General features: G+C 37.6%; 1 protein-coding gene and 2 long non-coding RNA genes across 4 annotated transcripts; 1 reads left to right on the forward strand and 2 right to left on the reverse strand.

Moving 5' to 3' along the window:
• The first annotated feature begins 2665 nt into the window (after positions 1-2665).
• Positions 2666-10809, forward strand: LOC133279852 (small integral membrane protein 10-like protein 2A). The gene is made up of 2 exons (XM_061474029.1): positions 2666-2939; positions 4393-10809. The coding sequence occupies exons 1-2, from the start codon at positions 2754-2756 to the stop codon at positions 4411-4413; spliced, it is 207 nt and encodes a 68-aa protein (XP_061330013.1). The 5' UTR covers positions 2666-2753; the 3' UTR covers positions 4414-10809.
• Positions 4829-15334, reverse strand: LOC133279853 (uncharacterized). Of its 2 annotated transcripts, none has more exons than XR_009746993.1 (3): positions 13892-15334; positions 13298-13596; positions 4829-4964 (listed from the first exon to the last, which is right to left on the reverse strand). It is a non-coding gene; the product is annotated as an uncharacterized LOC133279853 (long non-coding RNA). The 2 variants fall into 2 exon arrangements; XR_009746992.1 differs by lacking the exon at positions 4829-4964 and adding an exon at positions 11762-12099 and having other exon boundaries at positions 13892-15333.
• A 7071-nt stretch (positions 15335-22405) lies between these two features.
• Positions 22406-24699, reverse strand: LOC133279940 (uncharacterized). The gene is made up of 2 exons (XR_009747022.1): positions 22920-24699; positions 22406-22786 (listed from the first exon to the last, which is right to left on the reverse strand). It is a non-coding gene; the product is annotated as an uncharacterized LOC133279940 (long non-coding RNA).
• Positions 24700-24983: the final 284 nt, after the last annotated feature.

The following is a 24983-nucleotide window of genomic DNA, read 5'->3' on the forward strand; positions in this document are numbered from 1 at the left end:
TGACTCATTTTTTATTAATTTTTTTTTTCTTTGAATAGAGGAATATTTGAATGCCTGAGAAGAAATTTTAGGTAAAATAAAATAAACCGTGAAAAGACTTGAAAAGATGAGGATGTGCTTGTCTGATGCAACAGAGACAAACAAGTCAGGGTTAGGAAGCAAAAATGGGAAGATGGCATTAAAGTGATGGAAAATGATCTCTGCAGCCATCAGCCACAAAAGGCATGTCAGTAGTTTTGCACTTCTGCAACTTCTGGCTAAATTGTAAATTGATTTACCACCATTACATAGCTGAAACCAAAGGAGGAAGTGTGGGATGGTTTTGAGGTTTACACTGTCAAAATAATTAGCTAATTTCCAGATCTGGATGTGATAAAATCTGGTGAATCTTTTCAATTGGTATTCAGTTGCATTATCCTCTACTTTCTTTGTTGGAAAGCTAAAGAGTGTTTTATCAATCTCACTATTTAATTAAATAATTAGATCCAAATCAATACTAAAGCTAACCTGTTATTATGACCTAATTCATTAATTATATTGCCTATTCAAGTGTAAAAAGTAATTCATGGTTATGAAGATTTTAAAGTTGATACTGTGTCACATCTGTTTCAATGTGCAACATGAGCCAGAACTGATGAGCATCTGGCAGACATCTACTGATACAAGTTAATCAGCTTCCTGATGTAACCTTTGTGTATCACATTGCATTCCAATTTAATCATGAGGCAGCTAAATCGCATTTGTGCTTAGCTGTTGAGGAGATGGTCTCAGTACTCACAGAGGGAGGGAACGGAATTGGGGAATTTGAATAGGGAATATTGAATTACCTTGGGAGATCCAAAATAGGGAATTCCCAAATAGGGAATTTGAATTACCTTGGAATTCCAGTGTAGGGCCTGGACACACCTCAGTTCCTTGTGCCTCCAGTACTAACAGGGTTATTAAAAACTTAAGATGAGGAGGAAAAAGATCTCCACTGTCTTCACAAACCAGATGTGCTGAGCTGATGTAGAAGGGAGGATGGGGACACCACACAGTGGTAAAACGACTGCTGTGTACGTTACTTTTCCACTGGCAGCACTATACCTGTTTTTGAAAAACTGTGACACACGTTAGGACACTGTGGAATTAGGAGTTTATGGAAAATATTCATAGCTTCTGGCTTTTTTTTTTCTGTAACTTGCTGTAACATTAACCCAAAGGATACTTTTTGAATGAACTCATGGGGACAGTGAGAGCTGTTCTTTCAAGTTCTCCATAATGAAAACAGTGCAGATAACATGTCCTCTGACGTTTTTCCTCTTTGGAATAGTAACAGGTAGGCTCAAGACACCCAGGCACATTGAAGATGGGAAATCATGGACAGATCAATCCTGGTGTCAGAGAGGATCTTTCATCTGTGATTAGAAGAACTGACAGAAGTCTGTGGCTAAAGAGGAGTCTGAAGAGTTTTGCTTTTTCTAGAATACCCTGTGGAAGATGGACAAGTTCTTGAGAAACCAGGTTTGGAGGTACTTCTCTTTTTGAAACCTTTTAAATCTGAATGAGTGATTGATGCTTTGTTTTGTAAGAATCAGTAGGATATCTTAGCTCCAAGAGAACATTTAAGTCCACAGCTGAAATTCAGTCAGCCCTACTTGACCTTACAGCAATGACCTGCAATATCTGGAGAACTGGGTCTGAAGGAAGTAGATCAGGGATTTTCATGCTAAGGAGCTATCTAAAGGCCTGAGATCCAGATGTGTTCCTTCAAGTCTGTCCAGAGACTTGATGGGGTTAAAAACTATTAGGGATAGCTTCACTGGCTGGTTCTGTCATGTAAAAACATGCTTTACCCCTTCTGACACCAGGCAGGGGCAAGTTCTGGAAACACCCTCTATCCTTAAAATAGTCCCATTCCCAAGAGCACAAGGTAGTGCCTGTAGTTTCTTTAACTGAACTATTTACAGTTTCTAGACACACAGGGTTTTCCAGTATTTTCCACTCTATTATGCTACTAATGGATTATAGGCAAAAGGATCACAGAAAAAATCTGGGCAGGTGCCCGGTTTTGTTCTGGAATTATTCTTTCTCTGTGCCCCTGCTTGATTCTGTGGCAGTAAGATGGAATTTTACAAGGAGTTTAGAGCAATGTATTTCTTTTTCTGCTTTATTTTAGTTATTAAAAGTTGGTTGAATGGAAACGGTATAGAACAGTTTGGGGAAGAGGGAGGGAGATGAAACTTTACATGTAATCTGTACTTGACCAGTGTATTTTAAATTCACTTTAGCCTTTGTAAAAAAAAACATTACAAACCTCCTCCCAAACCCAGAAATCGTTATATCAATGGCCCATTGTTTTGTTGTTCAGGTTATAGCACACACCCGGGTCAAGCCATCGGGCGTCCCCTCCCCCTCTGAGGTGCTACCTGAAATGAAAGCGGAGCTCAGGACTCTCACAGCATCTTTCCACGGGCGACTGCAACACTGCAGGGCTGGGCTCCACAGCGGAGCAGCCAGCCCGCGGCGCCCTGCGAGGCTGAGAGCCCTGAGGGGAGCGGCCCCTGCCCGCGCTCCGCCCCAGAGGGCGCAGCCTGCTGCTCCCACTTTCCCCTCTGGGCATGCGCAGCTGGGCGGGGTGTCAGCGCGTCTGCCCCGGTGCGGCGGGTACGCACGGCAGCACGTCACCGGGCTCCGCCCCACTAGCGACACCCAGCGCCGGGCGCGGGCAGGGGGCCGCGGGGCCCGGGCGGCGCGGCCGCGGCAGGGGTTATATGGCGGCGGTTTTGTCCGCCTTGGCTGCAAGGCTCTCGCAGTCGGCCGCGGCCCGGTCCTATGGCGTGTTCTGCAAGGGGCTGACCAGGACCCTGCTCATCTTCTTCGACCTGGCCTGGAAGCTCCGCATCAACTTCCCCTACCTCTACATCGTCGCCTCCATGATGCTCAACGTGCGGCTGCAGGTGGGCGGGGGCTGGGGGAGGGCTCGATCCCGGGCCTCAACTGGTGGTGCCGCCTCTGGCAGCGGCACTCCCCCACCCCCGCGGCGGCCGCTGTCGCTTCCCCCGGGTAACGGCCAGGTGCCGTGGGATGCGTCCTCTCACCCGGCGGGCGGTGTATGTGCGAGTGTCCCGCTACACCGCCTGCTCCGGGCGCCAGCACCAAACGGGCAGCATTCGAGTTCGCTCGTGTTGCTAACTCAGCGTTAACTTGCAGACCGGTAGTAACCTGTGAGACTGTGCACCTCGATAGCACATCCCTGACACCCTGTAAGGAGCAAAGAAAATAATTTCCTTCATCAGTTTGTTTCTTTTTAAGCCAAGAACAATTGTAGCAGGGAAGAAATAGAGGTAGATTTAAATAATAATATAATTGCTTGAAAATGAAAGTTCAGATTTAATTTGTGTCTCCTGCCTTGAGCCTGTCTCTACAAGACATTGAACTGCCTAAACCAGCTTTGACCTAAAGGCATTAGGAGCTCATGCTCTTTGTAGGGTTTGAAGTTTCATTGGTTTCATGATGAAACGAAAAGCTTTACTTTTTAACTGGCAACAGAACCAGACTATGGGCTGTCAGAGCAAACATCTGTTCCAGCCAAAGACTGGACACTATTTGTCCTCATAAACATAGCTGTAATGAAAGCTTTGACATGTGGCCAGTGGCCAAGTGCTGAAAGACAAGTCTGGTTGCAGTTTGTGCCTTTTAAAAGGTAAGTTGAAATGGGAAGAGGTCAAAATGTGGCATCTCATATTTTTATTTCTGGGACTCATCCTACAGTGCTGAAGCTTGAAATGGAGCCAGACTGCTGAGTTGTACACATAGCTTAGTAACCTGGATGGCTGAAAATGCTTTGCCTTTGCTTGTTATCTGGTACCTAATAGTTCTCCTGTAAGAACATTGGCTTGGCATTTGTCTACAATAGAGCCAATACCTTCTGACTGTGCCGGTACAGCCAGTCTGACCAGTTCCTTTGGGAAGCTGTGCATGGTGTGTTGTTTGGTTCCAGTGTTGTGTGTCTGACTGCAGCTTGCAGAAAGATTGCTTTAATATTGGCCTTTAATGTTACACTTCTAATCAGTTACAGTCTGCCTTTCTGCTGGTGGAGGAAAGTGGTACAGTTACAGAGTGAATCTCTCCAGCTGCTCATTTGCTGACTCACTTGGATGCCTGTTACCAAAAGAGAGTTTGTAGCAGATAAAACTGAAACTACAGAATAAAGTTTGTATTTGGGTATGCTTCCCAGCCCTCTGGATGTGCCCAAGCAGCATGTAAGAAGACTCCTGTTTGGGCTACTGTTACTTTGTACCTGCTATTTTCTTTGTGTTAAAGATATTTTGTTTTAATTATTTTTCCATGTACTGGGCACCAAAAAACTGGGATATCAATGTAATAACTTCCTGCATTCTTTCTCTTTAGGTCCATATTGAGATCCACTGACTTGTGACTTGGTGTGCTGCTTGCAACTAGAGACAGTCATGCTCTTCTAGTTCAGCCTGTCGTGAGACAGCAAAGCTGTGCTCATCTTCTCTAGGACTATGAAGAAAGAAGACTTGCACCAGAAACGAGTTCATTACAGTGGCCCAGGTCATCACAAGGCAGCGCTTCACCTGACACATGCGCATTCCGTGTTGAACAGTTCTCAAAATCCCAGTAGCAGTTTACATGAGTTATTTTATTTTAACACCAGGAATTGTTCTCTCTTCAACACTATACCTCTGCTTTCTACTGGCAAGGAAATGCCTCTGGGTTGGAGTGAATCAGCAGGGAAGACCTCAAGTGCAGCTGCTGCTCCTTGGAAGGATTCATTTCATCTGTTTTTTTCTTCTGGGAAAGACAGCCTTGATATTAACAATATTTCAGTACCAGGCTGGTTTGAGGAAGCCTGTAGTTTTGCTGGAGACTTCGGGTCATGCTGTCCAGGAGACAACTTTGTATGTTTTGCACACTTCTGGCTGGGAAATTTGCAGTCTAATAAAAATGCGCAGATTCTGGAATTAGGAATGAGCAGTAGCAAAGAGAATGAATTGCAGCTTGCATTTCTTAAAGAGTTCGGTCTTGGTGGAATTCCTGATCTCTGTTCTATCCGACTTGCTCCACTGAATGAATATGTTATGGGACTTCTAAACAATGAGAAAGCATGTTTTTTCCTTTGTTACTTAAACCTTGTATCTTCAGAGCAAATACTTGGATACAAGCAAATGCTTTCAAATATACAATATGTGACTAACAGTCTTCACATCATACAGCTAGTAATTTGGGTGCTAGCTTTTGCACTATCAGGTCTCTGGTATGCAGTAGTGAAGGTAAAAAAGTACTAGATTTTAATAGTTACTATTTTTAACATTAATAGAAAACTAACGGAGAAAAGGTTACAGTGAGTTTCAGGGAGAAGTAGCTGAAGTAAAAATTATATTGTGTAATTGCTAGTAAAACTGGCTGTTGTAAAAATAGGGACTTTTTTTTTTTGTAGGTTATATCTGCATCTGAGTGGAAAGAACTTGTTAATCTCAAAACTCTTTGCAACTTCTGCAGGTCTGCCATTAACACTAGACTAGAACCCAATCTGATTGTTTACCACAGATCCTTTGTTTTCTTTAGGGTTTGTATTAGCAGAGTATTCTGGCTGCTATTTACAACCATTTCCACTGAAACTGTTTCTGGTAGAGTTAAATTCCTTCTCTGAATCCAGCACTATCTAATGTACCAGTCCTTAAAATACTTTAAACTGGAAAGCTGTTGGGGGTGGGGGGGTGGGGGGGGTGATCTCCAACACAGTATAATTCTCATCAGTGTTCCTTTTTGAGGATGGTACTGCTCTAATTTAAACTATCTCATGAGTTTTATTGCGTGACAATAGACGCTATAAACAACTTTTAAAAGAATGTTTTCTTTCCTTGAAAAAGTGATTGTTATCACTGAAGCACAGTAATAATTTCTGGGCCTGTTGACTTTGGCTTTGGGACAAACTTCTGACAACAGGGTTTGGCAAAGAATGGAGAACAATGTTGGAATCAATAGAGCAGCTTGTGAAAAAGAATTGCAGGAATAGGCTTCCACAAGCATGTAGTTGGAGAAGGTCATTGTGCAGTAGGTCAGACTTTGAACTCTTGTTTCCAAAATTCTCAATAAAAGAGTTGGTGTAGGTGGGCTTACCTAAGGAGCGAGGGTTTGATATGGTTAGGATGCATTTTCAGCTCATCCTTCACTCTTGAGTTAAAAGTAAGGACTTAATGTAGGGTAAAGTCATGCCAGTGATTCACACACCAAGTATCCTTTTTGCTAGCTAGCTTGCTTCCTTTTGGAAAGAGAGTAAGTGATGTTGCATTTATTTTGAACTGAATTCACCTGGAAATCCAGTAGAGTATCTAATGTGGTGTTTGCACAGAGTCCTTGATGATGAAGAGGAGATCCTGGTTATGAGTGTTATGGAGAGAAATGTTGGATTTTTTTAAACTTATTTGAGTCCTGAAAGTAAGATACGCTACTTCTTATGTTAAATGGTATGTTGTGTTTTAATTGTACCATTGGTTGGCTTTTCTTCTGGATGTCAGAAGAGAGAAAAAGCCATTTATATTAATATAAAAGTAACTTTTCCCCTCGTGTATACTTTTATTAATTGTTTAACTTCTAGACTTAACCTCATCATTACCTGTTGCAAAATTACAAAAAACCTCAAAATAATAATGGATTACATATTGTAAGTAATTATTTTGACAGCAAGTTTCCTGTTAGTCAAGCCATTCATACTATTCACTCCCATCTCCACTGCTGCAACTTATCATCCTTGTAGTGGTATTAACATGAGTGTTTGTGGATCAGGATTGCGGAAGCAATGTGGATCTGAAACCCCAGAAACAAAGACATTTCTCCAAAAGTCTGGCTTATTTGACTTACAGCGTTAAGCTGCTGTGCATACAACAGACAACAAAAAAACACTTGGCAGAGCTGAGAGTAGAGGAATGAAGGTGGTGAGGGGTTGGAGCATGTTTACTATGGGTTGATCGCTAAAGAAAACATTGTGCAATTGCATCCTGATCTCTAGAACTAGCTATACAGGTAAAGAAATATCATTTTCCCGTATAGTCAGCTTTTTTAAGGTGCATACAAACACAGTCATGGATCCACAACTGAATGCTGTTCTGTATAAAGAACTGACTAGCATGGCTGTACCTGTAATTGTTACCCAAGACCTTATTTGTTCAGCTGAATAGTTTGGCCTGGAAGATTCTCTGGCCTGGAAGATTCTCTGCTCTACTGTACGTAAACTTGGTGGTGATATTGTCAGGTTAACAGGCAAGAGGAGTAGCTAAAGGTGTGAAAGCATGAATCCAGTGTTTAATGCCCCTGTTCTTTGTGCTGATTTTAAAGGGGGACTGGAACAAAACTACATGTAAACTAGAACTTAAACACATGTACAGCAGGGTGTGAAGGGTTGTCTCTATTGATGACAAGCCTGTGCAGGAGAGGATCTTGGAATGTTGAATCGTTGCGTTATTACAGTCCAACTAAAACAGTCCTGTTTTAAGCAAAATTTGCTTTTGAATGGCCTTTAATCACTTACTACAGGGCTACTTTAATACAGATACAGTACAGCTAAGCAAAATGATTGATATTGTATGTATATTAAACATAAGTTACAAAGAATAAGCCTTAGGTGAGTGGATTTAATCCATTTTAAGATAGTTTATGTACTTTGCCTTGAATTTTATTGCTTAAAACCTAAAAGGTAACTTTCTAACTTGAACATTCCTTCTGAAATTCAAGTAAAGGATAGTTTGGTATGTTAAAATCTCACATAATATACTGCACTTTAAGCTCTGGGAGGCCATAAATTGAAAGCACTGTTCTTGCACTAATAGAGCTGTTGGACCGGTGGTGACAACACTCAAATGGATTTTACTGTCTGGGGGGAGAATAGTGAACCAGCAGGATGGCAGTCCTTTGAAACTATACATGAGTCAAACGCTGTATGGTTTAGGCCACTGTTCTCTTCCTAAAAGTGTTTTAATATTAACTCATCTCAAAAGATGGAAGGTGTCTCAGTTAAGAACCAGTTTGTATGGAGTGTCATAGCTTCAATTAGTGAGATGTGGAGAGCTTTCTGAGGAAGTGTGCTGTTAGACTGTCTTGGATGATTGTTACAGTACAGAAGAATAACATTTTTAGGAGAGGTAAAGGACCTTTATACTGAACCGGGAGTTGCCTTCATATTTCCAGTTCCCCTCTTGTCTTGCTCTACTGTTGGTGTTGGAAAGAGGTATTTCTAAGCAAAATGTCAGGGTTCTGCTAAACAACTCATGCTTTCTAAAATATGCATCAGTGTCCAGATTCTTCCTGCACTACATAGCAGAGTGTTCTATTTCTGCCATTAGAAAAAAAAAAATTAAGTAAGAAAATATCCAGTATTTAGAGAATTGCCTAGTAGTTTCCCATAAATGTACACTTGTGTGACAGTTTACTATATGGTGTACTGCTTTGAAAAAGAAAATACACTTCTAAATGTGTGCACACAGAGCTCTGCATGTAGATAAAAAGTGTTTTATCAGAGTATGATGTTGGAATGCTTATGCAAATGCTTTTTTACTTTCTGACATTACAATGCAAAATGCAGTAGAGATGGTGGTGTACTTAGTGTGATATTAGCTAGTGCAACCTTGGAAATCATAGTGTGCATTGTCATGGAGTATGAGACAGTTTTATTTGTAGACAGTTGTTAACCTTTTGCTTTTTCAGTGTTCGGTTTTTGTTGTTTGGATTTTTTTGGGGGGTATTGTTGTTTTGTTTTGTTTTTAAGGACTGTAAAAACTGCACTTTCTTAAACTCGGCCAAAGGATGCTTTCTTTCTCCTTTGCTCCTCCCTCGCCCCTCATTCTAGGCATGCACACTGAATTTTTGGAAGAAGCAAGAATGTATGTACTCTCCTAATATACCATGTTACTGTCAAGTTGTTCATTTTGTCTTTATGGTCTGTTCTTATGTGTATTTTCCTTCTCTTCCTCCCCCATAATTTCTCAGCATAAGCATATACTGATATGCTATTCCATTGCAGAAACACTTCCCTGTAATTAATTGTGTATAACAAATTGACAGAAATCACGTAGAGATGTAAGCACCCGTAGTCTATCATTAGGGTGTATGAAAAGTGGTACATTGGGCAGAGCAACAGGTGGTCAATGTGACATTTCTGCTTTTTCCCTTCCAAACAGCTTCTTTGATTGAAATCTAATATTTAATTTGAATTTGTAGTATCTTTGTCAGCTGAAAACTGCAGCTAGAATTTGGGGCTTATCAAATACATTGAGGTCAAAGCTTAAACAAGTTACACTAGCTTCAGTACTCCTTGTTTTTTAATTATTGGTGTATCTTTCTAAAAAATTCACAAACATTCTTAGTATTTTGGAACTTTGTTTTTCTAAGAGTGCATAGAATAAAATGTGTTATGCCACTTGTTTCTGTGATGCACAGTCAATAACTGAGAAAAATAAACTTGGTTTTTTTTTAATTGTTTGTGAATAATCCACTTTTGATATCTCAAATTGCAAAGCCTCCAATCAAGGAAAAGCTGCATTCAATAGTATTCAATGTCAAATAAACAACTTGCTGCATCTGAAAATACTAATATTTATGATCAGCTCAAATACACTAGGACATAGATATCAATCTGCTGATACTGTGAAAACAAGAATAATACAGAAGTGCTAGAATAATGCTATCCTTTACCACCCTGCACTAAGTAAATCCTGCTGTTGTGTACTTTGAAATTAGTCCTGTATTGCATTCCGAAATCTCAATTATCTTAGTCTTTCTGGAACTCGTGATAAAAGATCCAGACCAAGCAGATGGTTATTTCATTGTTCAAAATGAATTAAATTTAAAAGCTAAAGAATCAGAAAATGGCCAGAGGGACTTCCAGAAAGAATATCTGCCTTGAAAAGGTGAAGTTTATTCATGTGATCTCAGTATTATAATCTGTTTCACAAATCTTTTTCCTTCTTTGTGGAAGATCTGTATAAACCAGATAGCAAAAATGGTTAAACCCCAAACTTGTGACAGTATTGGTGTTCTTTAAGTTTCTGTCTGTAGTCAATTCTGCGTATTATCCAATATAAAAATACCGAGATGTAATTTAAGCTTTTGTTCTTAAAAGTAGGTAAATCTAATGCTTAGTGCTTGATTCATCACGTTGAGTGTTCCATGAACTTCCTTGAAAATGGGTTTTGCTACCTGCTGGTGACTAACACTAATTTTAAATGCTGACCCTTAATTCTTCCTGTAAGCTGTGATGTTACCCATGCACAACAATTTTAGTCTATGGCCTTGGTCTTTGGCCCTGGTTTTTTTTTTATTGCAGTGTGGGACATGGAGGAGGCTGGCACAAACCATTTTTTTTTTGTTCCAGAGAAAGATGTTTACAAGTTTATATGTATTTTAGAAATTTACTGTAACACTTTTTAACTTGTGAGAGGAGTTTCCATAGTAAACTTGAAATCTGTTCTAATGAGGTGAATAGAGACTTTTGAATAATAGAGAGCTACCTAAGCTACCAGAAGCTGTTAATGGTGATGCTGCTCGCTTACACCACAGGAGGGAGTCAAACATCAGTCTTTTACATATTTTCAGTTAAAGGCATTGTTTTTTCTTAGCACAGTGCATTTCAGTTTATAAATATGCTGACTTTGACTTGTCTTATGGATTGTCACTGCAAATAGGTTAATGTACAAAATCTATACACAGTGGTAATGTATTGTAACTGTTTACAGTTGAACTCTTGCGTACCAATTGATGAGTTTTATCAAGCTATTTAAAAACAGAAATAAAAGTATTTTTAAAAATCTTTTGTCTGTGGTCAACAACAGAGCTAGTTTTGCTGCTTCTCATTCCATTTTTTCACTTTATAAATTCTAGATTCTACTTAAAGAGATCTTGTTTCTGACAATATGATGTCAGTGAGTGGCTTTTCCAGAGATACAATTTGGGAGATGTGTGTTTACTGAATACCAAACAAATTTAAAACCTGGGTGAGAATAAAAGGGCTAAATGCCTTTTGCTTGGCCTTGGAAATGCATCATCTGAGCTCTAGGCTAGCTTTATCATGTTAGCCACCTATGTTCATTCATAGGCATTCTTCTTGCATGTTTTTTAGTTACGCACCTTAACAATCCAGACACATTCAATATAATTCTAAGGTATTTCCTAACTAACTAGCTCTGATCTTGTAACCAAGTTTCATTTTAGAAGGGGAAAGCAAGCCATGCTAAATACATACAACTGCAGCTCTCTTAGGTAAGTGAGGGTAACATCCTGGGTGTTTCTCTTCAGGGTTAAAACCACCTTAGTATTAACAGATAGGCCAGACCTTGGTTTTGCTGAATAAAATATTCAAATTAAAGAAGTGGAATATACATGTATCCTCTGCTTAATGATGAGCATTAAAAAAATATACTAAAAACTAAAACCCCTCACTTTTCAGATTTTTTCTGAAAATTGCTGTCACGTGACTTTTGGATTTTAGACTCAAAAGACATAATAAACTTACAGTTTGTGTTTGATCTCAGCATCCCTTGATGCTGTGTTATATTTTGAGGAAGTATATTACTGGTGTGTGCTGGATTTATTCTGAAAAGAAGTGGTATTGACAATCCTGAAGAGAAGGCTGATAGACCTTGAGTACAAAATGAACGTCTACTTTTCCTAATGATGAATACTGAGAGCATCTTTCCCTCAAAACAAGCATTTGAAAAGAAAAAAAAAAAAAGGAGGGGGGGGAGGGCAGGAGGAGAAAAGAATGTAATCCAGTAAGGTCTGTGAAGTTTCAGCATGTGGTTAGACATTCACAGTTAAGAAAGTGCTATCAATGCTCTCTCTGCTGTAGATCCTGTAGATTCTCACTTTAGATTCCTCATTGCTTCTGGAATTTGCAGGGTACATACTGAAGTAATGGTTTCTAATCTCTTTGGCTGCCCATGATGTTCCAGCCACCCTACTCTCACAGTGATGTGATCTAGTCTTAATCACTCACGTTGTCATCACTTTCAGATGGTTTATCAGTTGTTTTATGTGTATTTATATAAATTGACATGATGCCTGCAGTACATGGGGAGCTTCAAGGAACTCAGAATAATTCTGTAAAATAAGTCAGGAATAGACAGCCTATGACTATCCAAATTTCTTCTGCTTAGGATTTGAAGCATTTTGAAGTCAGATTCAAGGTGGTGGCCTACGACTCTGTGGTAGTCTGTCTTTGTTTATCTCATACTACTGGATTCTATGACAGCAGCTCATCTGTACAGGAGCTCAAATTTCCTCTATGCAAGTCTGAGATTGCCAGAGGAACCTTTTAGCATCACAAACATCACAACATTCTCCTCTTCAGTGTGTTTCTTAGCTCTTGCCTTTCCTGGCAGATAAAAGGGCAGCTTAAAAGTTAAAAAAAACAAACCAAAAAATCCTCTAGCTAAACACAAATATCAAAGATTCTGCTGAAGATAATCACATTTCACATTTTCTGAGGAGATGATTTTTTAAAAGTAGATACAGTGCTTCACCTTCAGTTAAAAAATAAAATATTAGGTGGGGTTCTTGTTATCAAGGACTGTGGCGTGCTTGTAAAAAGCACGTTGTAAGTCTCTTGACCATTAGGGAGCACTACATCTATTTGTTATCACAAATATTTTCTAGACTTACCAAAATACTTATCTTTAAGCACAAAGTTCAAAGGGAAAAAGAAAAAGCCCACACATTTTGGAATTCAAGTATTATTCATTGTTAGAAGTATTGCCAAGGGCAGAGGACCAACACCAACACAAGACAAATGCTCACCTCATTGAACAAAAAGCCAGCAGCAATGACAAGCAGGATGTTTTTGATGCTCTTTTTTTTTTTTTTGGCTAGTGGCTGAAGCCCTTAATCACTTTAGCTGGAAGTTATTCACAAATAACCCTTCTGAGCTCAGTAATCCTGTCTTGCTTTCCATAATAATAATAATAATAAATGTTTTCTACAGGAGAGATAACTGAATCGCCTTTCAGATCTTAGCCTTGCATTCCAAGTATTGCATGCTGCCTGCAAGCATGTATGACCTGCTCCAGAGTTAGAATACTAGCAATGTTTCCAATTTCTGGTCTTTGCTCCCCTTCTTTGACATAAAAGCATTTAAAACAAAAAATATTTTTATGATATTGTATAGCACCTTTCTAAGGTCTTGCTTGTGCATTTTCAGGTATCTGTCATTTTAGGTCATGTCTATAGATGTTGAATTTTCTATCAGGCTGAAAAAAACAAAAACTGGATTTACTTATCAAGACAGAATGAAAATCCAAACCTTTTTCAAAGTTGGACAGCCTTCATTTATTTTCCGGTCCCTCTAGCTGCTTTCTGAGTGAGAACATCTGTACAGACTGGAGTCCTTCACTCTGATCTACAGTTTTTGTTCCCAACAGTCTGTTGGTCAAAATAAAAGCTGTCTGGTCTGTGTTGTCACTGTCAAAACATCATTTTCAGAGATCTTCCTCACATTTTCTCACTGGTTCATAATCATTGGTTCACAGTTTGTAACTGTATCTTCTGATTTCCTTTTGTTTAGCTGAACTACTTTCTTGCCAATGCCAGCAACCTAGAAGGCTGTCGAGATTTTCATCACTGGATGTTTTGTTACAGACAGTTCATCAATCTTTGCTACTTTACATTTAATTCTAGTATATTTTCATAAAGTATCCATTAGGCATTGTTGCTGTTCCTGAACAGATTATTTAGCTGTTTCTCTTTCCTAACATAGGAAGTGCTTTTTCTGAAGGCTGTTCTTGAAACAGCACTGTCCAAAGGTTTGATTCCATTTCGTATATTGCTATTTTTACTATAGTTACTATAAAAGAATGCTTTTATAATAAAAATACCTCTGGTAAATTTTGTTACTCACATGTTAAATCCAGCAGTCGATCTGCCTCGGAACTGCACTTCTGCTTCCTAGCAGATATTCTAGCTGTGATAGACAGTGACATACCCAAGATGACTTTTCTCAACCCAACATAAAGAAGAGAGACCAACCAAGAAAAAAAGTGCTTTGAACATATTCTGGTTTAATTTTGATAGATCATTTTGCCAGAAACATGAGAAGATGTGAATTATGGCTTGAGAGAAGAGGCAACATAAATGGGATCCGATTTTCCTTTATAAATAGGAACTCTGTCAAATATCTCTGATCCCACGAGGTGGTGGCATTAAATAAGGCCTGGAAATGGATTCACAGGAAATAAAAAATCACAGGTATTTTACATATGTTTCACGGAAAAGGAAAATAACACTTTTACTATTTTTCGCCAGAGTTGTTGTCCTTCCAGTCCTATGTAAACTTGGTAACGCAGAACTAGACAGTGTACTAGTCCATTGAAAAGGTGGAGAAAGCAATCGAGGTTTTTGTGGGGTTTTGGGGTTTCCTTTTTTAATTTCAGAAAGTGTAATCAATAATAAAAAAAAATCTGATAGTAGGATTTATCTGTGTAAGTAACTTGAAGTGGTTTCAGTAGGACAAATCGCAGCTTCAATCCAGTAATCCAATCACACAAGATCAGTGCTGATGTCTAGCCTTGCTGACATAATCAAAGCTCTGTGAGCACGAGGATATCCGCATATGAACCAAACTACAAGGTCTGGACTTCCGTGTTTATGGGAATATCCTTAAATTTAGGCCAAGTTAAAAGTCCAGGCCTACTGACAGTAGAGTCAATGTGAATCTTTGCAGCAATTCAGACAGAGACAATACCATGTTCCTGAAGTGCTTTGACATTCATTGCATAATTTCCAAATATTGTACTCATCAAAAAACAATTTTAAAATCTTAAGTGTATTATTTTGCAACAGTCAGCATTTACTAACTGAGAACTATAAAAATAAACCACACAATGTCCAAAGTTACAGCATACTGGATGGTCTTCTAAACCACAGAAAACTCCCAGGAATTCAACTTGTAAAAGGGTATAAATTTGTTACTTTATGTGAATGATTAAGTTGGTAACAGCTTTTGCTGAGGATTTTTACATAGCTTTAGTCAGTATTGCTTTTTATTCTTAGATATTTCCAAATGAACTGCACAAAGTCATTGTTAACAAGGTGGTTATAACTTTTTCTGCAAAGCAAGTGTAACTCTTTTGTCCTGGAGATTTAAGTTTCTTTTTTTTTTCTGTTTCTGGAGTACACACTGTTCACCTGTGGTATGCTGGCTTTTGTATTACTGTGTTTAAATTCGCATGCTTGACATTGGTGCTGCAGTTAAAGAAATAGAAGTTTAGTAATTTTATCTACTACTACTGATCAAGAAAAAAATATTGGACTATCTATTTGAAATGGTGGCTTAATGAAGTCACACCAGATTACACTGATTAAAGTACTTCCAAGAAATTAGGCTCTTAGAAGAAAAGGGCATAAAGAAGTATTTTCAGAACTCATTTTCTTTTCATAGCTTAAATCATAACAAATTCTGCTTTCAAATTAATCTGACAAACATTGTTATGTTGTAATAATTTCTCGTTATTGTACAGAAGAATCCATAGTCAATTTCTCCCCGTTTTTCTAAAGGGTGTTGTGACTGACATACACATTGCCGGGGAACTAATAGGGTGTCTCCTTGCAATTTCCATTTATAACAGAAGACACCCCAAGTAGCAGTAAATTCAGTAATTTTACATTAATCTTTTGGTAAATTTGCTGTTATTACCAGTGGCTTTATTAAAGAAGTACTACAGGAGTGTTAAACAATTGCGGGTTGTTATCACAAAGGGAGGAGAAATTATTTTAATCAGGCAGACTCCAAACTCAGAGGTAGAGTCTGCATCTAAATTTTTTGCTAATGGGCTTTGTAAGGAAATAAAAGAAGATTTCTCATTCTTTAACCAGTTATTGAATGTGATAGGACAGTTTCGGCTCTGTGCAAAGCTGACTGAAACCAATGCAGTATATCCGCACCAGCTTTGTAGCAGCCTTCATTCAGAGAGTCTTTAGCTAAGAATACTCCCTGCATACATCTAATCCTGTGATCTAGAGATAAAAGACCATTTCATTAACGTAAAATATGAAATTGTAGTTTTCTGATTGCCTGTATATAACGACATATAAATATTTATATATATATATATACACACATGCATGAATATCTTTGCTTGCTTAGAATAACTTTCTGCTTAAGTGCTTTCCATAGATGATAAAAAGTCTGGTAGCAAAGAATGGAAACACATCCCCAAGTGCTACATTAAGCATGGTAAAAGCATACCTTTCTTTTCTATTATTCTAGAATTAATAGAATCAATCAAAATCCCAGTGTGATAAATATACCGCTTTACTTGTTCCCATTGCCTAAGATGAGCATTCTAGAATAACATCTTAATTGATTACCAGTTAGAATTTCTAAGATGACTGCTTTATCTGCATTTATCTGTCATTACTTGCAGTTTTATAATTTAATAAAGACAATATTCTCTCCTTTCTAGTAATTTCAAAACAGGCTCTCATTATTTTAGCTGAAGAACATGAAGAATTTCTCTCTTAACTCACACCTGTGTATCTCAGCTTTACTAAAACAGAATACCACGTTTATAGAAAGGGGAGCTTTGTACAAATTATGCAGAAAGTCCAGATCGTTTCAGGAAAAAGCAGCAGCTAGAAAAAGAACTGTCAGGATCCTGTTCTTCATGAAGAGCAAATCTAGAAATTCTGTAGAAGCAGACAGGACACAAAAAAATTGAAATATAAGAAATGCCTAAAAATACTTCATGAAGGCGTTCCTGCCCATGGCAGGGGGGTTGGAACTAGATAACCTTAAGGTCTTTTCCAACCCTAACTGTTCTATGATTCTATAATGATTTCATCCGTGGAGGAGACAATCATTCTTGTCAACAAGTTGGAAAAGGTTTTCACTGTGAGAGGAGACATTATTTAAGAATATAGATAGTACTCAGATAACAGTCTACTTATCTTGCAAATGTGATGAAGATATTGAAAAAATTATCTGGTTGTTTAATTGCAGTTACCAGCCATCTTGTTTTTCAGGTTTGGAGTTTTCCATACACACTGAGTTCTGGAAAAGTCTTACAGATGGGAATAAAGAGCAAGGGCATGGTTTTGTTAATCGTGAGAATTTGGCTGTGCTCATTATCCATCTTCTTCTAGCAGGAATACCAGAATGCAGGTCTTACCAGGCCAGAGAGGAGGAATAATCCTTCCAGGTAAGAATTCATTCATTCTCAGCTGGTACAATAACTGAACTAAATATCCCACATTCTCATGCTTTTGCAATGTTCTCAGTCAACAGCAGGTTTCAAAAACTTTTACGTGAAAAGTCTTTCAGATGTAAATGTACTGTATTTCCTAAGGCCTTCAATTTTTCCCCACAAACAAAGGAAATGGATAATTCTATTTAAACACTGAGCAATCCACACTTACTTGAGTAGCTTTGTGGATTAAAATTGTGCAGTATGTGAATAATTTTTATATAAAACATGCTTTAATAGTTTTGATTTCAAAATTATCTCCACCATCTTTGCTTAATTATGGGTATTTGGAACTTTTCTACAGCCTGTTGAATGGCACAACTGATTCAGACATCCTTAGAGGACTGCATGCATCTGTACAACTGAGATTTCTGCTATTTGAAAATATAATGAAGCTTTTAAAGATACACATAAAAGAAAGGAAACAAAAAATGTTTAAGTAAATTACTTTCTAGGACATTAGTTTTTCAAATGCGTCCATTGTATTTTGTACGCTAAGTCAATTTTTTTTTTTTTTACATTACATTGCTTGCTTTATCCCAAGCATGGCAATTTGCCAACCTTAGCTTTCAGTGATAAATTCTGCTATACAAAGCAAAAGTTTTTATATCTGAGGCCACTTCCTTCTGCTATTCTATCATCTTCCTGGTTTTGTCTGTTTTAAATAAATACCTTTGTATTTTCACATCTTTTATATGCATGTATACACAGATCCTTTCCTCAGTATTAAAACTGATAGTTGCAAGTTGGCAAAGATAAAAAGTCACACTGCTTACTTCAATTTCATTGAAATAATATACTATATGGACGCTTTTATATTACAGTATTAAAAGATCATAACATATTGATATAAAAGCATTTTGTGAATTTGGGAGTGGGGTGAGGAGGCAGGGGTTGATGTTTCATAAGAACAACAAAATGGAAATAATCTCTGTGTACAGCTATATTCGAGTACTAAAGATCGACACATGGAGGCTGAGTTCTCACAGTGAAAAAATGTTATTTTAAAGCATCTTAAATTTAAGTATACTGAAATTTAAAATCTAAAAAGAAATCACGGTGGAATCCAAACACCTCTATTTGTCTCAGGAGGTTGACTATTTCTGCCCAAGAAGAAAAAACCTAGAAAACTCAGCAGGGAGAAGCTAGAGAGATCCCTGTATATGCAGCAGAACCCAAAGAAAATTAAGGAGCACTGAATTAGGAGTGGTCAGGGAGGAGAATGAGATCAGAGGAAAAAACTTTAAGTTGATTCAGCAAACTGGAGAAAAGCTTTTGGAACTTACAAGAAAAAGAAGCTGTCCCTGATGTCAGTGCCCATTTTAGCAGTCTCTCATGAATTCCTCTTTCCCACAAAAAACTGTTACTAAGGATGTAAGCTGCAAATCATCATGTACTAATCTTTTTATTAAGACATTTTTGTCATTGTTCTGTAGACCTATTGTTCTTTTACAACTATATTAATGGTCTAAAAATAGCAAGGGCAGTTCTATCATACTTAAATTACAATTTTGTTTCTTAAGAATGATTATTTTATACTTGCTGATTAAGATCATAGAAATCCTTTTCTGACCACAGAGGCATAAGGTACCAAGTTCATCCTTCATGTAACTGCACTGAGGTAAATGGAGTTACATAAGGAATTAATTTACTGGTCTCCTCCATTTCCTTGGAAAATTTCTTTGTTTTAGTGCTTGCCAAGTTTTAACTTTGCCTCTCTTGCTTAACATATTCCCGTGCTTAGAGACAGTTTTTCCTTCTTTAAGACTATAAGGGGAAACACAGCAGGAGAAAGACAATTAAGGTGAAGATCTGCTTTTTAAATTGAAAGTACATTTCAAGTATCTCAAGAAAATACCAAGAGCTTTTTGTTTTGGTAGAGCAATGTAGGGGATTATACTTACATCCATGAGGATATGAAAGGAGTAAAATAGTATGCGTAGCCATAAAAGGGGAAGGATTTAAGTGACGTTTTTCTGCCTCATGTTTCTTTCTAACTGCAGCAGTTGAAATAAATAGGATCCTTTCTTGGTTAGAGACAATGAGAATTTAAAATGTGACACATCGTCTTTTAACAAAGAATCGCCTCCCCTTTTCATCTGAACTCAACAGGAGCTATGTATTCAAAAGTAACCTATAAGAGAAGCTGAAGGCATACTCTCACCAGTATACAACTGCTATATTTCATGGTAGAATAAATTTAGGTCTTGGATGGTAACATGGCACAAAATTCTTTGTAGAAACTCAACCCACCATTATAGAGTTACTTAAAACCCAAAACCCTCACAAAACAAGGAGTGGATATAGGTTTACTCCTGATGATTTCACATTAGAGTTGGTAAGATTTGTCTTCATGTTGCAGGTATAAAGCTAGGATAAAGCTTTGTCTAAACACTGTAACTCACAGCTGGCTAATCTTGACAGGAATTTGATCTTGATCAATTTATTACCATTAGGTGTTCTAGCATTGCAAATGAGACATTAACAAGCGTGTAAGTTTGACTATAGGCATAGTTTGAGAAGGGCTGAGCATCACGGGTCAAAAATTAAAATTGATAGTGTCAGTGGTTCAGAATAAGGTTAGAATTATGCAGGGATATTGTCCCCACTGGCAAGATAACTATCCAGCAGCCTGCCCTCCTTCTTTCCACACCATCTGTGTGTCCCAGTCTACCAATGCTGTAACCATGCCAATGCAACTGTTTGTGGTATCAGAGCTTGAACTTAATCAGTGGAATAATTCTGGTTAAAAATCACTGGTTTAGGCAGAACTTTTAAAATCTGGACTGAGCAATCTGATTTACAGCATGGCTTCACAAATGGTTGCATGAACAGATGAGAGGGCATTGAAAGTCACAATCGTTAGTCGCCTGTTCCTGCTCCTGTCTAAATTTATGGTTCCATATTTATTAAACCCAGATTTGTGCACTGCTGAGTAGCCAGCAGCAAGATCTGAGCCAGCTCATGTGGAGATACGCAATTGCATTTCAGATGCTCACTGGTGAACCAACAAGAGCACCTGGTCTAACCCTTCTAATACTGTATGTCACAAGCAAGTCCACCTTGTCACTTGGCTGCCACATGTACCATGGGATGCCAGCCCTCTTACGCTGTGGAATTGTTTAAGAGTTCTTCTCTGGGCAGGGAGGAGGAGGGAACTGTAGAGGCCTCTCCTGTTATTAGCACTACTACAATAAATCCTTCAACTGCTGCTATATGCATGCAGCTAGAGCAGGACTTGTGTATGGTTTGCAGCCCTGCTACAGTTCTCAGTATAGGATGAATGAGGAATTTCAAATACTCGGGTCTTGGTGAGCCTGGGAAGTGGTAAGTGGTAATACATTTAACCATGCCAAGCTGGAGTTAGCCAACAGAGGTGAATTCACAGACGCTGGCTACTTCGCAGGGTGGGAACAGAATCTGGCCTTAATCAGTGCACCCTCCCTTGAGAATTACTTTGTATCAAGTTCTATCATTTTCCTGAGATAGAAAAACTCTCTCAAGCTTCATGCAAAATTCCACTCATGATCTTTTTCAGCTTATGTCCTTTGAATCAAAGTCCTCCTTTTCTGTTATTTTAGGCACAGCTTCCACGCTAGAAAGCATCCTGTTTGTGTCTAGTACTATGTATGCATAATTGATACAGGTAAAACAAGTTCTAATGCAAAGTATGTTTCAGATCATAAGCATTACAGAGTTGGTGGACCTCCACAATATTTAATGCATTTGTTTTTCCTCAGTGGGGCATTCTGCTGTTCATTACTCAATTACTCATCAGTGGCCCTATCAGTGTTACACAATGCAAACAAGAACTGACTTCCAAAACCAGTAATATTTGATGTTAGGAATAGATAAAGCTCATTTAGAAGTCTTAAAAAACCCAACAAAAAGTCAGGAATTAGGATCTGAAATAAGCTGCAAATAAAATTCAGGATATGATTTAGAAGTTCATCTGGAGAAAAACTCATGCAAAATTCTTAAAAGAGGGACATCTTTAACTTTGGGGGGTTGACTATTTTAAGGGAATGAGCTTCCTATGCATACAAAAAAGCACCATTCATAAAAGGTGTTTGACTTGCTAAGCTTCAGCTTTGATGTCTCTGACAACAATATAAAATACCTGCATGTAATTTTTTCTTGGATTAAATGGAAAATGCAAATACTTTTGAAACCGTTAAGACAACCAGCAAACAGGATTTTTCCAGCTGAGACAAACAGAGTATGTGTGACAGCATAAACATTTTAATAAACAATACATGGCTAAAACCCGTCTGCCAGACAGAGGAAGTCAAAGAGTTTGCCTTAGGGGCTTAAGAATACCAGGCTTTCAAGTACTGATAAATTAAAAATTAAAAAAGAGAGATGAAAAAAAGATATAATGATGGACTAAGACCTTCCTGCCTGGAAACTATAAGGCACTGCTTCTTAAAAAATAAACAGAAGTATTCTTTAATACAATGGCCTAGTATCGATGACACTGATTCTGACTATCAAGAAGATACTGTCTTAGGAAATGTAATGCTTGCACCATTTTTCTACAAACGTGAGCATCTAAGTGAGCAAGTAGTAAAATCGTAATAATAAAACCACAAAATTCTAGCTTACAAAACATTGCACTGCATCTGTATTAAGATGTATATATATTCCTTGAGATATACATCTATTCTTTAAGATAGATCTATATTCTTTAAGAATGTATTCTTAAGACTGTAGAGACATTCATGTCTTTGAGATTAACTGTTCTCCTTAAGCATAACTTCTTGCCAAATCTAACAGAAGTGACGATAAGCCAGACTTCCAAATTAGTGATGTGTTGACTGAATGCATGAAATAGGAATACGTGCATGCAGGATGACTACCTCCTCAAATAAGATTTCAAAGATTCTTTCTTCCTTCTGACAGTAAAGTGCATTATTCCACCTCCCTGTATCGGATACTGACATCTGGTCTGATGGCACAATGGCAGTTAGTTTACTTCCTTCTGGATTAATAAAAAATTCAGAATTGTATTTCTGGTCTTTGAATACAATGTTAGTATCTACTTTCCAATCGCTAGTCATGTAATGAACATCATCACAGCTCATCCTTTTGATTTATGAAATCTATCATCATACAATGGAATTTTACATCACTGAAACATTTACATTTCTGAAAGAGGAAACTTAACAAAGTAAGACTAGGCTTTTTTATTTCTACACGTAAACTAAAGATGAACAATGAAGATGATCCCCTCCCCCCCCCCGAATTTCCATTAAGAAATAAAGAGCAATCCAGAAAAAAGGGAGTCCACTCTTGCTGAGGAAAGGATGTGGTAACCTTTCCTACTCTTGAATTCTTTGATTATTAAAATAAAAGAAGAAAAAGGAAGGGTAAAGGGTAATTTTCATTTTCAGCCAGTATTATTTGGAATCTGGTTCAAAAAATCCATAGAAATAGCTTAATACTCAATGAGCCTTTCAGACCACACAAATGTGATAATGTGATGTAAGGGATTCAGTTGTCCTCACTGACTCTCTGTGTAAGGACAAATGTAACAGATACGCTCCTGACCCCTGAAAATGAAAAATGACATGATAAATTACTGCTTAGTGGAAGCTGAACCAAAACAGATACTAAACTATACAAAGAGAGGGAAAGGGAAAATAAAAATAAAATAAAAATAAAATAAAATACAAAGTGTATTACCTGAAAATTCACCAAATAACCACATTTAGCATTAAAGGATCAACCTTGCCAACAGCAGGTTTTGGAGAAAGCCCAATTTTCTCCTAGAAATAATTTAAACAGACCAGCTATTAGACTCTTATTTGCAGAAATGACAGACTATGAAGTTCTTCCAACACAGAAGGTTAGATTTGTGGATACAAAACTGGCAAAGCATACTTGTGGTAAATATAGATCTATGACTACAGAATGGACTGCAAGAAAGAAAAATAAAACAAAACAAGATCAAGCAATCTTTAGGAAACTGCTGATTGAAACCCTTATTCATATATAGAGAAAAATAAAATTCATATGTATTTCAAAACAGAAGAATGATCAAAGTTTCAGAAAACAGAGTAGATGTAAGAGAATTATTCACATGAGTAGGTAACAGTTTATTGGAGAGTATCCTACAGTTTGCTGAGATTGTAAGCTGTCTTGCTGCCTGTCATCTTTGTTGGTAAGGCGCTACCCAGTATTTAATGATAATGCCATTGTTACTTGTGAATTATCAAAAACTATAGAGTAGTTCTGCTATGGTAGAACTACTATAGCTATGATGTAGAAATATGACTGTAATTCTTTAGTTGATGTTGTGCATTTTCAAAAAATCTATTCCTGACCTGGTTAGGTCTATTCCTGACCTAGCCAGACATGAGACCTGTTTTACACACAGGAAAAAGAGACAACAAGGTAAAAGGTTTGATCTTCAAAGTTTCTATTGCACACCTCACTTGAAGATTAAACAGCTTTGAGCAGTAAGCACTTTGTACTCAGAACTAATAGTTTTAATTAGAACACTTGCAGATCAGGCCCATGCAAAAGTAAGTCTCTTCATAATATACACAGTATGTATGAAAATTTCAAGCTTTAAGGAACATCTGCCATCATTTCAGAGACATACAGCCTTGAGAAGACACTGTAATGTCAATACTCTTTTGTACTATGTATCATTAATAAATCCTCCTACTAAAATGGGACTGTAAAGCATAGACTTTCCTTGAGAGGGTATTTAATGACATATATTTCAAAGTTACAGGGTCAGCTACATTTTCAATAATGCAAAATACTGATAATCTAACTGTTTGGTCAAGTTAGTATTGCAGTTATAATAAAGAACATTTTGCTTATCTCATAAGTTTAGAATTGTCTGATTTTACCATGAAGTTCATATAAAATCTTTGCTATTAATTTGGGGAATTTTATAACCACTTATTGCTTCCATGAAGTCAACAGGAATTTTAAACTGAATTAGTGGGAGGTGGACTGTTACCAGCAGCTCACCCTTCTCTTTTACTAAACTTAGTGATCGGGCTACCTTTCATTTTGCACTAGAATTTTCTGTCCAACAAAAGTATATTAAGTTATACTGAAATATAGGAAGGAAGGAAAAAAAAAAGATATTGACAAACAAAAATAACAAAAGAAAGGAATATATTTTATATAAAAGTGGAAAACAACAGATGAAATGAAAGGAAACAATCTGTGATCAATTATGAAATCAGAATTTTTCTCATGAAGCAGACTCCCCTTTAATGTAAAGTTTTCTCAGTGTGCAAAAATATTCAGAATCCACTGTCAGTTCATCTGCATTCAGACTTATTTTAAAAACAACCCATAATTGCACTTTATAGACACACATTTCAAAATAAATCCCTTACCTAGGTAATGCTTCTGTTTTATGTAATCATATTTTTTTATACCCTTACTAAACTTATAACAATATTTAATTTAACAAAGGAAATACAGAGGAGTATTTTAAAAGTTTGTGATATTTATGGTTTCTAGATGAGGTAAAATGCTTTATCACCAGAGCAGCAGCCAGAGCCCAACCTCAGCTCTCAGCAAAATGGGCTGTAATAACCACCTATTAGCAGCAGTGTCAAGAGGTGAGCGCTTCCGACACAGCTTCCTAGATTGTGCTCTGTCCCATGCCAGCCTACAAAAGGAAAGTGGAACACCCGATATTTTCCTGTTGGCTGACCCTTTCCCCTCACAGCTTCCTTTCTCAATAAGATTTTGACACCAAAGGTTTAAAAAAAATAA

This window comes from Pezoporus flaviventris, unplaced genomic scaffold (genome assembly GCF_033815535.1).
Source record: "Pezoporus flaviventris isolate CSIRO_AGI_PZ_B2104156 unplaced genomic scaffold, CSIRO_AGI_Pfla_v1 ptg000078l, whole genome shotgun sequence".
Taxonomy (NCBI): Eukaryota; Metazoa; Chordata; class Aves; order Psittaciformes; family Psittacidae; genus Pezoporus; species Pezoporus flaviventris.